Source organism: Diospyros lotus, chromosome 7 (genome assembly GCF_014633365.1).
Source record: "Diospyros lotus cultivar Yz01 chromosome 7, ASM1463336v1, whole genome shotgun sequence".
Taxonomy (NCBI): domain Eukaryota; kingdom Viridiplantae; phylum Streptophyta; class Magnoliopsida; order Ericales; family Ebenaceae; genus Diospyros; species Diospyros lotus.
In genome coordinates, this window is record NC_068344.1 from 35,951,003 (window position 1) to 35,963,643 (window position 12,641).

At 35.0% G+C, this 12,641-nt stretch overlaps 3 protein-coding genes across 4 annotated transcripts in view; 2 read left to right on the plus strand and 1 right to left on the minus strand.

Moving 5' to 3' along the window:
* Nucleotides 1-12,641, minus strand: part of LOC127805906 (protein SRG1-like) — a 104,813-nt gene that overhangs the window by 32,052 nt on the left and 60,120 nt on the right. The gene's annotated exons all lie outside the window — the stretch shown is intronic.
* LOC127805901 (receptor-like protein 56) overlaps nt 1-12,641 on the plus strand; it is an 81,978-nt gene that overhangs the window by 14,295 nt on the left and 55,042 nt on the right. The gene's annotated exons all lie outside the window — the stretch shown is intronic.
* Nucleotides 1,663-4,424, plus strand: LOC127805912 (putative receptor-like protein 8). Its single transcript, XM_052342756.1, has 3 exons — nt 1,663-2,074; nt 2,913-3,071; nt 3,833-4,424. Exons 1-3 carry the CDS (start codon nt 1,696-1,698, stop codon nt 4,018-4,020), a joined length of 726 nt encoding a protein of 241 aa, XP_052198716.1. The 5' UTR covers nt 1,663-1,695; the 3' UTR covers nt 4,021-4,424.

The window sequence follows — 12,641 nt, forward strand, 5'->3', positions numbered from 1 at the left end:
TATGTATATACAGTATATATATTACTTCCAGATCCTTGATACGATTAATTGTATTAAATAATGATATCTTTATACAATTTTTATGAAAATGGTTTCATATTAACAGTTTAGAAAATTATTGGGTCATTTTAGTTAGCATTCTCCTCCCCCTTAATTAGGCTTATTAATTTCTTCCCATAAATTAGGCTTATTTGGTATGGAATCAATTGCTACTTTAAAAAATACAAAAAAAAGAATTCTATCAATATAGATGTTCAAGTTAGCCTAATTCTAATATATATCTAACAGTGAAATTGGGAATATATAAAAGAGAAATTAGAAATATTAATTAGACATATTTGACACTCCCTATTAGCACATTAGTATAAAAATCTTTGGCCGGCAAGCATAGTATCACTATTAGTATATTAGTAATTTGTTAAGGATGGTTTAGATGTATCACTTAATTTCATGAATTTAAAAATCAATTAATTTTAAATTAGTGTATATTCTTAAGTTGAGGCCCTTAGTTTCATGAGCAATGGTATTAAAATTGATCTAAGGACTTTTCTTTTGAGCACAAGCGAGAAATTGGCCCATGCTAAGTTAAAATTATGTGGAGATAAAGATTTTTTGTATTGTTAGAATGTTAAAACTTAATAAGAGTTTATCAGTTGCATTTAATTCCATCCATCCATCCATTTTATGTGTCAAAGATTTTAAGTATCTTATTCGCATATATGATGCAATTTTTTCTTTATATCAACTCAAAGGAAATATCTCCACACCCAACAAGAGTGGCCCCTTCTCCATCCTACTTCATTCTTCTTTTCTTGATGCATCTTCTCGGACATTTAATTTAAAGTCCCATTTCTTAATTGACAAGATGGTCCATGAATAACATCAAATTAAAAGAGGAAAAAGAGAAAAGAAATTTAGGTATAATGACTAGTATTTAGGTATAATCAAATGATTAATTCAAACACAAACACCCACTTAAATGCACGTCTTTAATTTGGTCCAAATTAAACAGGTGTAAAATTGTATGTGAATAGCATTAATATCAGTCATTTGGTCACAACAATGAAAAATACTATAATATTCCGTGTTAGTTTTGATAAATGGATGGTGTTATTTTGGACCAATGAATTTGGATACTCATACTTTGATTTGTATCTTATCTCTCCCAAATGATAGATTACTATCATAAGTCTACTAGACATTATTGGATTAGCTATTACATATTAATCAATAACTAAATTAGTTTGTATTAGGACCCATGATGAGTTTATTTGCTTCCATGTACTCTAACGTATGAATTAAGTTGTAAAGATTTCTATATTTCCAAGTCTTCTCGTGTTTCCAAGTCTTCACCACCATTTCCAAGTCTTTTCCTACAAGACCAAGTCAATTTGTCTCCACTTGTCTAGTTTATATTAGGATCCATGATGAGTTTATCTACTTGCATGTACTTCAACGTATGAATTAAGTTGTAAAGACTGTTATATTTCCAAGTCTTCACCACCATTTCATAGTCTACTCTTACAAGTCAAAGTCAATTTGTCTCCACTTGTCTCTTTATAATTAGATCAAGGGAAAAGACCACTTCATAATGCTTCAGAGTAGAGATATATAAATAGAGGTAGCATGATTCTTAAAACAAGAAAAAAAAAGAGAACAAAAGCAAGCAAGGAGATATATATCTTGGTGAAAAATATGATAAGTACTACACCTCATTCTATTTGGGTGTGGATGATGACGGTGGTAATGTCAGTGTTGATGAATGAAATGTGTTGTCGTGGGTGTTGGGAGCAAGAGAGGATAGCTTTGCTGCATCTCAAAGCTTCCATCAACTACCCCAATGGCAACTCTTTGCCTTCTTGGGTGGATAATAAATCATCCAATTGTTGTCAATGGGAAAGAGTTGAATGCAGCAACACTTCAAGCCGAGTCATTCAACTCTCTCTTAATCGAACAAGAGATTGGGAATCTAGTAAAGATTGGTATTTCAATGCTTCTCTGTTTCTTCCCTTTAAAGAGATCAAGACTCTTGAATTAAGTGAAAATGCATTAGTCGATTGGGCTGAGAATGAAGGTTTGTGGATTCACATGCAATCTCTCATAAACGTATCTCATGATTTTTTCTTTTTAATTTCTCTATCTTGAATTTTAGAAGAAAGCATTTATTAATTTTACTTCTTTTATAGGTTTTGAAAGACTTTTTGAATTGATAAATCTTGAAGTTCTTGATTTGAGTTCGAGCAATTCCAATAATACTATTATTCTATAATTTGTTAGGGATTTGAGAATATTTGTGGTTTTTTATTTTTATTTGTATGGTTGTTATAAGAGATGGTGTGTAAAGGTCTAATTTGATATGTATAAATTGATCTGAAGTATTAGAAAAGTTTAGTTTTACTTGTCACCATTAATTAAGCCATTAACTTTCAGTTAACCGAAGAACTTTATGATGTCAAAAATGTTGAGGTGGATTATTAAATGGATGTTTTATATAGAACTTTGGTTGAATCCAATCTTATTAGGTATAAATGTGATTAAGTTGACAAATTAGTTTATAAAGAATTGAATTAACTAAAAGGGGAGCTGGTGATGCATGCTTACTGTACATGCAAGCACTGCCAAGAGGATCTACATACAATAAGATATCGAAAATTCAAATTGTGTAACGCAAAGCAGCAACTTCTTTGATGTTGCTTGAATTTGTTCAGCTGAGTGCTTATATTTTGTCTTTGATTTTCTGTTTGTATGAGATTGCTCTTGTTAAAAACTAATAATTTCGGCATTCTTTTACTTTCTTGAGAGGAGTTATAATCAACATTTGTATTCAATAATCTCTTTTATTTTTCATGTTTTTTCAATTCTTATTTTTTGAAGTTTACACAAGACTATTTGCTAATTCCATCTTTTTACAGGATTTGACAAACTTTCTACGTTGACCAATCTTGAAGTTCTTGATTTGAGTTATAATATGATCAATAACTCCAAAATTCTAAAATTTATTGGTGAAATTCCATCTTTAAAGTCTCTAAATCTTGGAGATAATAGCTTGGGAAGCTCGGTTGATTTGACAAGTAAGTTAAATTATATGATCATATCCTAGTTGAAGTAATTTTTTTACAATATTAAATATTTCTTCAATGAAAAAGAGAGTTATGAGCTCTAATGCTTATTTGTATATTGGTATTTTAATGCTTTTTTGTTCTAGGTGCATGTTAGTTAGACAACAAAAAAAAGTTATTATTTTTGCTAAAAGAGTACTACTAGTCATCCATTATGGGCCTGTATGTTCAAAAGAGCGAGATGAAAATGCAGAAACTTTAGAAAAGCCCGATAGAGTCACATACATAATGATTCAAGTTCGCCCATTGCTTAGCTAGCTTTCTCTCATATTGTATTCAAATTTATGAATACTGTTTGAAAAGAATTGCTGCAAAATTACGTGAAATGTTCCCTTCATATATCCGTTCTCATAATTAAAATTCTTCTCTAAATCTTGGGTTGGATGACTGATTTGAATGGTAAGCTCACTTTACAAAAACTTCTATTTTCTATTAATTAGTTTAAAATTGTACATAATAAAAATAACAAAAATATGAAAGCAAAAAATTTAGAAATAATAAATGAAGAAATTTATTAACTTTATTAGACAGGTTTAGTTTTACTTGTATGAGGTTGTTGTTGTTGAAAACTAATAACTTTAGTACTCTTGCTTTTTTGAGAGGAGTTATAATTAACATTTGTATTCAATAATATCTTTTATTTTTCATGTTTTTTCAGTTCTTATTTTTTGAAGTTTACACAAGACTATTTGCTCATTCCATCTTTTTTATAGGTTTTGAAAAATTTTCTACGTTGACCAATCTTGAAGTTCTTGATTTGAGTTATAACATGATCAATAGATCCAAAATTCTAGAATTTATTGGTGGAATTCTATCTTTAAAGTCTCTAAATCTTGGAGGAAATAGATTGGGAAGCTCGATTGATTTGACAAGTAAGTTAAATTATATAATCATATCTTAATTAAAGTAATTTTTTGGCAATATTAAATATTGCTTCAATGAGAAAGAGAGTTATGAGCTCTAATGCTTATTTGTTCTAATGTTTTTTTGTATATTGGTATTTTAATGCTTCTTTGTTCTAGGTGCACCTTAGTTAAACAACAAAAAAAAGTTATAATTTTTTCTAGAAGAGTACTACTAATCATCCATTATAGGCTTATATGTTCAAAAGAGCGAGACGAAAATACAAAAACTTTAGAAAAGTCGATAGAGTCATATATAATGATTCAAGTTTGTCCATTGCTTAGCTAGATTTCTCTCATATTGTACTCAAATTTATGAACACTTTTTGAAAAGAATTGCTGCCAAAATTACGTGAAATGTTCCCTTCATATATCCGTTTTCATAATTAAAATTCCTCTCTAAATCTTGGGTCCAACGACTTGTGTTGGATAGCTGATTTCAATGGTAAGCTCACTTCACAATCACATGCCAAACCTATTGGATATATTGATATGAATTGAAGGAACTTCTATTTTCTGTTAATTAGTCTAAAATTGTAAATAATAAAAATAACAAAAATATGAAAGCAAAAAATTTAGAAATAATAAATGAAGAAATTTATTAATCTTATTAGACAGGTTTAGTTTTATTTGTTACCATTAATTGAATCATTAATTTTCAGTTAACGACTTAAAGTGACAAAAAAAAAATAAAAAATGAATGAGCTAATATATATGTTAAAATTTTAGGTGAGGGATTAAAAACCACATATCTTAAAAATTGGCTTCTCTATCTATTCTCCTTCCCCATCACATGCTTTGTAACAAGCGTGAAATTCACGCTTTAATGGAAACTAATGCCAAGAACTTAAGGTGACAAAAAAAAATAATAATAATAATAATTGAGGGGGAAAATATGTCAAAATTTTAGTTGAATGATCAAAAATCACATTTTTTAAGCCTTTCTTCGTAAGTTGTTGAATATTAATACTTCTTAGGTGAACTAAAAATTTTATATAGACTCTACTTAAAGTTTAGACTGATGGAATCAAAAGTCCCCTTGTTACTCCTTTTACCCATATGCTGTAAAAAATAAATAATATGAGAAATAAACAAATTTGATTATATTGGTGTTTTTTAATAGAAAACTGAAGTGGATTATTAAATGGATGTTTTATAGCTTTGATTCAATCCATTAAATTGACAAATTAGCTTATAACGGACTGAATTAACAAAAAAATGAGCTGGTGATGCACACTACTGTACACACAAACACTGCCCAAGAGAATTTACATAAAATAGGATATTGAACATTTAAAATTGTGTAAAGCAAGACAACAACTTCTTTGATGTAATTGTTTTAATTTGTTTTAAAATTGAGTATATATTTTGTTTTTGATTTTCTACTTGTATGAGGTTGTTGTTACTGAAAACTAATAACTACCCTACTCTTTTGCTCTCTTGAGGGCAGTTGTAATTGACATTTGTATTTAATTATTTTTTATATTTTTTATTATTATTTTTATTTCTTATTCTTTGATGTCTGGACAAGATTATTTACTAATTCTATCTCTTTTACAGATTTCAAAAAATTTTCTACGTTGACCAATCTTGAAGTTCTCGATTTGAGTTTCAATTTGATTGATAATTCCGAAATTTTAGAATTTATTAATGGAATTTCCTCTTTAAAGTCTCTAAATCTTGGAGGTTGCTTAAGCTCGGTTAATTTCACAAGTAAGTTTCCTTTTATGATCACATCCTAATTAAAACAATTTTTTGCAATATTAGATATCCCTTCAACGAGAAAGAGAGTTGTGAGCTCTGATTTAATTATTAAATTGACCAAAAACTAATTGCAGTGATAGAATTTAGGGAGCCCATTAACTTTAATAATAACATAAAAACATCATTTTTACTAAAAATATTAAACATGCCATTATCTTTTATAAGCACTCCACTGTTGATTGTTACTAATATTATACTACAATTCTTGGCCTATTGATTGTTAGGAAAACTTTTAAATCCCTACAATACAAACAAAAGTAAACAAAAATCTGACTAATAAAAAATTAAAAAATAAATAATATAAAGATTTTGTTGTGGAAAACTACAAGTTATTATATGTTAATATCTTCAAATTTATAAGACAAATAATTCAATTTAATCACCATCCTAATATTTTAATATCCTAGTCATACCCTTCCACAAATTATTTTGGTTGTTGAATTGTTCTTAAACAAGTACATTAATTGGAGACAACTACAAGTTGAACTCCATTGCCAAATGCTGGGCCTGACAACTATAAATTAGGAAAAGATAATCCAACCAGTATATCTTAAATTTCTTGATTTGAGTAACAATAATGTCAATAACTCTACTATTCTAAAATAAATTGCTAGAATTTCATCTTTGAAAATTCTATGCCTTCAAAAAAATGACATACAAGGATACTTTGACTGGACTAGTAAATTCACTTAGCATGCACGACCAATTTTTTTTAAATTATAACCAAACAATTCCTATACATTTTTTTGTCTTTTTCTAGTGTTTTTAAAAAGTTCATCTCGTGCAAAAATATACAAGGGTATAGAGAACATACGTTCATCCGTAGCATTGAGTTTTGAGATAAAATATAATTTAGTTTTTGAAATAAATATAAATCTTTTGTAATACATATATAATGGGATAAATATTTTGAGTTATAAATATAAAATGATGAGTAAAATGTATATAAAATAGCTATTTTTTTACTGTATAACCATTCTGTTGGGCATATATACCTTTTTCTAGGTATTGTTATGTGTATATGTGTGTGTACTATGCCAAGAGAGATATTTTATTTTATTTAATTAATATATCATGAAAATATATATATACGTTTTTTGGTGAAATGAGACTTTACAAATTATAATTTTTGTGCATAATAATTTTAAATTTATAAATTGTGCCTATACAAAATTTCTAAATCCATCGCTTTCAATGCCATCATTCAAAAATATAAAAGAATCCATGCACGTATGTGCACTTAGGGAAGATATATATGTTTATTTGAAATTGGCATTGGTCAAAACTATATTTTCATCTTTCCTCTTAGTTGAAGATTTAAAGGTTAATTATTTTTTATACTTTAATTTCAAAATTGATAATTAACTGAACAAGTTTGAACCAGTAATCAAAATTGACGAATCTAGAAATTCTTGATTTATCTTATAATATGATAACCAACATCACATGGTCTTCTTTAAAATAATTTTCTTCATTAAAAATATTGAATTTGTCTTAGAACTACATGAGTAAAAGTATTTCTACTCAAGGTACGTAATATTGTCTACTAGAATTTAACAAATAAAACCATTATCATTGTATATCATTGTAAAGATCCAAAAAAATTAATTAAATTAATTAAATTAATTAAATTATATATATAATAATTAAAAAAAAAAAACAAAAATATAAAAAGAAAAGGGGGAGGCGCTCGGCAGCCCCCCCCCAAATCAGAAAATCTCTCTCTCTCTCTCTCTTTTATTTTCTCTTGATTTCCTCTCGGATTTTCTTCGATTCCAAGCGATCCGGCCGTTCGATCGTTGATCCGACTTCGCTTTCACCGTTAAAGTGCCCCCGATCTACAAGGAGGTAAGTATTTTGGCTTCATCCTCTCTGTTTTGCTTGTTGTTTTCGTGAAATGAGGCTTGAGGCGCGATGGGGCTTGTTGGCCGAATGTTTGAGGTTAGATCTACGAAGATCCAACCGTTGGATTTTTGTGATTCTTGGATATGATGGTCGGTTTGCTTAAGAGGGTTGGGTGGCGGTCTTGGATCGCTGGAAATCGCCGGCCACGATGGCCGGCGACGTTGGCAGTATTTTTTCTCTTTTTGGCCGAAACTTCGACTCTAGATCTACGAAGATCTAGCCGTCCGATCTTTCTCATTTTTGGATATGTTGCTCTCCTTAGTGTTGCGCACCTCGGGGTAGTTTCTGATCGTCGAAAAAATGGCCGGCGGCCGGCGAACGGCGACGGCCAGATTCGCCCCTATTTTCGGCCGAAAATTAAATCTCAGATCTAGTAAGATCTGACCGTCCGATGGGTTTCATTTTAATATATGTTGATATTCGTGGCGAGGGCTTCGTATCGGTATATTGGTCGGCCATTTTTGGCCGGCCGGCGGCGGTCGCCGGCGGTGGCAGTGTGTTGGAAAGAAAAGAAAAAAAAAAAGGAAAAGAAAAAGAAAGAAAAGAAAAGAAAAGAAAAGAAAGGAAAAAGAATAAAAGGAAATAAAAAAAAAAAAAAAAATATAAGGAAAAAGGAAATGAGGGCTTTTGGGGTTGGGCATGTCGGGATAGGTTTTAGCCTAGGATGGCGGGGCCCGATTGGGTTTTAGGATGGCCCAATGTGTTGGGCATGACTGACCCAGTTGTGGCAGCCCTTGGGCTGGCCCACTCGGCTTGTTCTCCCTTGTCGCTTGTCCGGGAACCTAGGATGACTTGGTTAGGTTGGTCCTACTCGGGATATCGATGTCAGTTTAATTTGGGTTCTCTTTAGGTCTCCTAGAATTGGCGATATGATTGGCGAGTCATTTTGTTGATCGGAGTCCTAAGGATGAAGCCCTATTAGACGACCCGAGGCCGAGTAAGACTGACCCTGAGTGCGTTCTAGGCTAGCCTATGATGATGACGTGGGTTTATTTCGAATCCTGATTTCTGATGGATTCCTTTTATCTGAGGCTAGAATATTGCAATTTATTCCTTTTAAACCATTTATTAAATTATTAATTAATTATTAAGTTTTCAAGAAAATTTATCAATTTAGTTATAAATATATATATGTATGTATTTTTGATAAAGGAGGAATTTAGATAAAAAAATATATTATCTATATTAAAAGAAAACTAGTTTATGGGTAAATATATATATATATATATATTATGATATTGCAGCCTATAAGTGGGTGTGTAGTTCCACTATACACTTACGCGTAGCAAGCAAAGCGAGACATGATGACGTAGTCGATGGCTTAGCTCGACGAATTCCATGACGCCAGATTTGAATATTGCGCGGGCCAAGGTACCAAATAATCGATTTAGGGTGTTAGGCAATGGTTAGGATTTTCGGTAATTTCTTTACGTCGTTATTCTTGTTACCTAAATGTGACACCCCATTCTATTTATTGTAGGCTCAGATTCTCAGGATTTTGTTCGATCTTCTCCCCAGACTCGGACTTGAGTCATCATTTCCCAGGCGAGTAGACAGGATATGTTATGATTACCTTATATTATGCACGTATATACTGTTTTATTCATAAATATTATAACCTTGTATAAATTTTTATATGCATAACTCGTACATGATTTTTATATGCGGATCATAGAAAAATACTCTTAAATGTTTCTAATTTGCATGAAATATTTTCATCCTACTGGGAGAGACATAAACTGAAAGATACCCTAATTGATTTCTTGTTTTGAGAATGTGAATTATTGAATGATATGGTGTATTTTAGGCACCACATGAAATGATAAATGATTATGACTTGTGCATAAATTAGGGTATTATTTGCATTATTATTAGAGGACTATCTAGTAGATTCCCTGGTGACTCACAGCAGGAAAAGATCATGGTACTGTGAGGCTTGGCATGCCAAGGCCATGAGAGACACGGATAGTATGTTTCAGCACTGCTATCACGTGGGCCTTTATGATGATATTGTGTGATGATGATGTATGTGCCGATATATATACTTGTGTGCATGTGTATATAGGCGTTAGGCCAGTTTCTACTAGTGTGTCCTCAGAATCAGTGCATGCATCTCATACAAAAGTATAGGGGACTTGGGTGGTTAGGGAACAACTTATGGGGGTTGTCTTTAAGCACCTATTTTTCCTACACTATGTTTTTCTTTGAAATCTCAAATTATTTAACTTATGGTTTATAATTCCACTGTTTATACTGTTATTACGTTATTATACTCATGATGATCATCCTAGCATTTTATTGTATACTCTCCTAGTGGGCATGACATACCTTATACTCGCGAGTCCACAAGACTCACCTCGTTTTATTAAAAATATTTTCAGGGAATTCTCCTTTTGATTATTGGTCCAGCAGATCTTCTGGTATGATGTCATACCCTCTTTTGATTTCGGATGTATTATAGGATGCTCTGTGGAGACATACCCATATTGTAGAGTCTGATGTTTTGTCTTTATTTTTGTTGGCACATAATTGTGCCAAGGGCCCGAGATACGGGATCGGGTATGTATTATTGACAGCAGTGTGATAGATATTCTTATTTTGTACAGCTGCTGTATATGAAATATTGAGATATTATGTTAGAAGGTGAATTGGTATTTTATTCATGTTCTATATCTTGTCAGTAATATTGTTTTATTCAAATCGAGCTAGAGAAGAGGCTTACTAGTCCATTTTGGGGCCGCTGGGCCTAGGGATTAGTGCCGGTCATGACATACCAGATTTCGGGTCGTGACAGATTGGTATCAGAGCCTAGGTTACTCTTGAGTTAGGCTTGTGTCTTTTGATTCTATTCGATTCTCTAGCCTTGTCTAAGGTCTTGTCTCATTGAGTCCCACAGAGCCATTCTTAGCTGGGTTTTAGATCGTGGTGTGAGCCATGGCACATTATTGATCTAGCTTTTGCTAAGGGTGTTAGAGTCTAGTATCATTTGATCTTTTGCTTTCAGATTCTATTGCTACTTTTATTGACCTATCAGTACGATGACAGGGATGATACCTACTCGTTCTCGGACAGCATCCAGGCAGACAGATTCTTTAGGGGGTGATCAGGCTCCTCAGCCCTCACCTACCAGCGGTTACACGGTCAGAGGCCGTGGACGAGGTCGTGGCGAACGACGTGGCCGAGGCCGAGGCCGAGGTAGAGGCCGGGGCCGTGGTTCGGGTCGCAGTGGAGTTGACTTTGATGGTAGTACTCCGGCGAGAGATAGGGACCAGCTGATTATTGACTCCTTGGCAAACATCACGGTGCTGTTGACAAATATAGTTAATTCTCAGAGACAGCCAGAGGCGCCAGGGGGTGTGAGCCCTGATACTAGGGTTGGTGGCGGCACTGGAGATGGCACCGAGGATGGCACTAGAGGTGGCACTAGTGGCGGCACTGGCGACGGTGCTGTGGCTGGTGGCGCCAGGGGCGCCGTTAGCGGTGGCGCTGCAGGTGTTGCCGTCGGCACTGGTGATGCAGGCGAGACTAGGGGACAGCCTCCAGTGGACCTTCCAGTGGACCCTGAGGCCGTTGGGATAGATTATGAGTTTGAGCGGTTTATGGGTCTGAAGCCGCCCCAGTTCAGAGGTGCGAGAGATAAGGCTGAAGAGTTTTTGGATCAGTTGGACAAACTGAAGAGAGGTTCTCGCATACATGGCTACCGGATGGTGGAGCTCACCTCTTTTTGTCTTCATGGTGAGGCGAGCGTGTGGTATGATGTATTGAGGAGACGGCGGGGTGATGCCCCGTTAGGGTGGGCTGAGTTCAAGAGACTATTTTTGGCAAAATATGTCTCTAGCACTATGAGATTCCAGAGGGCCCAGCAGTTTGAGGCCCTAAGACAGACCCCAGATATGAGCGTTGAGCGTTATGATGCGTTATTCACTGAGCTCTCACAGTTTGCACCTGCTTTGGTTCCTACGGAGCAGGACAGGATTACACGCTTTATATCTCGATTGATCGAGCCGTGGTTCAGGAGTTTGCACGCCACTCGTTTTGGCACGTATGAGGAGGCAGTTGATAGTGCCTTAGCCCTTGAGGCACGAGCAGCAGAGGAGAGGGCAGCTAGAGACTTGAAGAGGGTTAGAGGCGACGCTGGTACTTCCTTCTCTTCTGGGAAGAAGGGGAAGGGCACGACGAGTTTACAGCCGTTGGCAGTAGCGCCACCATTTCCTTCATTGCCTGCACCCCCTTCCCAGAGACAGCAGCAGCAGCGGCAGTGGCAGCAGAGACAGGAAGAGAGGCCCCTATGTCCGACATGTAAGAAGAGACACTCAGGGGTGTGCAGGTATGCGAAGGCCCCGATTACATGCTTTAGGTGTGGACAGTCAGGTCACATCCAGAGGGATTGTTCACAGCTAGGGCGAGGCCCTCCAGGACGACAGGCTCCAGCTCAGCAGCCGACATCTAGAGCTCAGAGCAGCGCTCCCCAGCCTCGAGGGGGACATGGCCCACAGGGTCAGCCGAGGGTCTATCATATGACTACTCAGGATGCCCAGGCATCCAATCAGGTGGTGACAGGTACGGTTCATATCTGTGGTCACAGTGCACACGTGCTATTTGATCCCGGGGCGACGCATTCGTTTGTATCGCGGCAATTTGCTCCCTGTCTGGGAGTAAGTGCCACTCCTCTAGGCGAGCCCATGTTAGTGGGAACTCCTGTGGGTGATGCCCTACAGGTAGAGCGAGAGTATCGGGCTTGTGTTGTTTCTCTCGTGGGTAGGGATACGTTAGCAGATCTTATTTTACTCGGTCCTATGGAGTTTGATGTCATTTTAGGTATGGATTGGTTAGCTTCATGCCACGCTAGCCTAGATTGTCGTCAGAAACGCGTTTACTTTAATATTCCCGGTGAGGATTCGTTTTATATCCAAGGGGATAGGACTCGAGGGGCTAGCATGTTGATATCAGC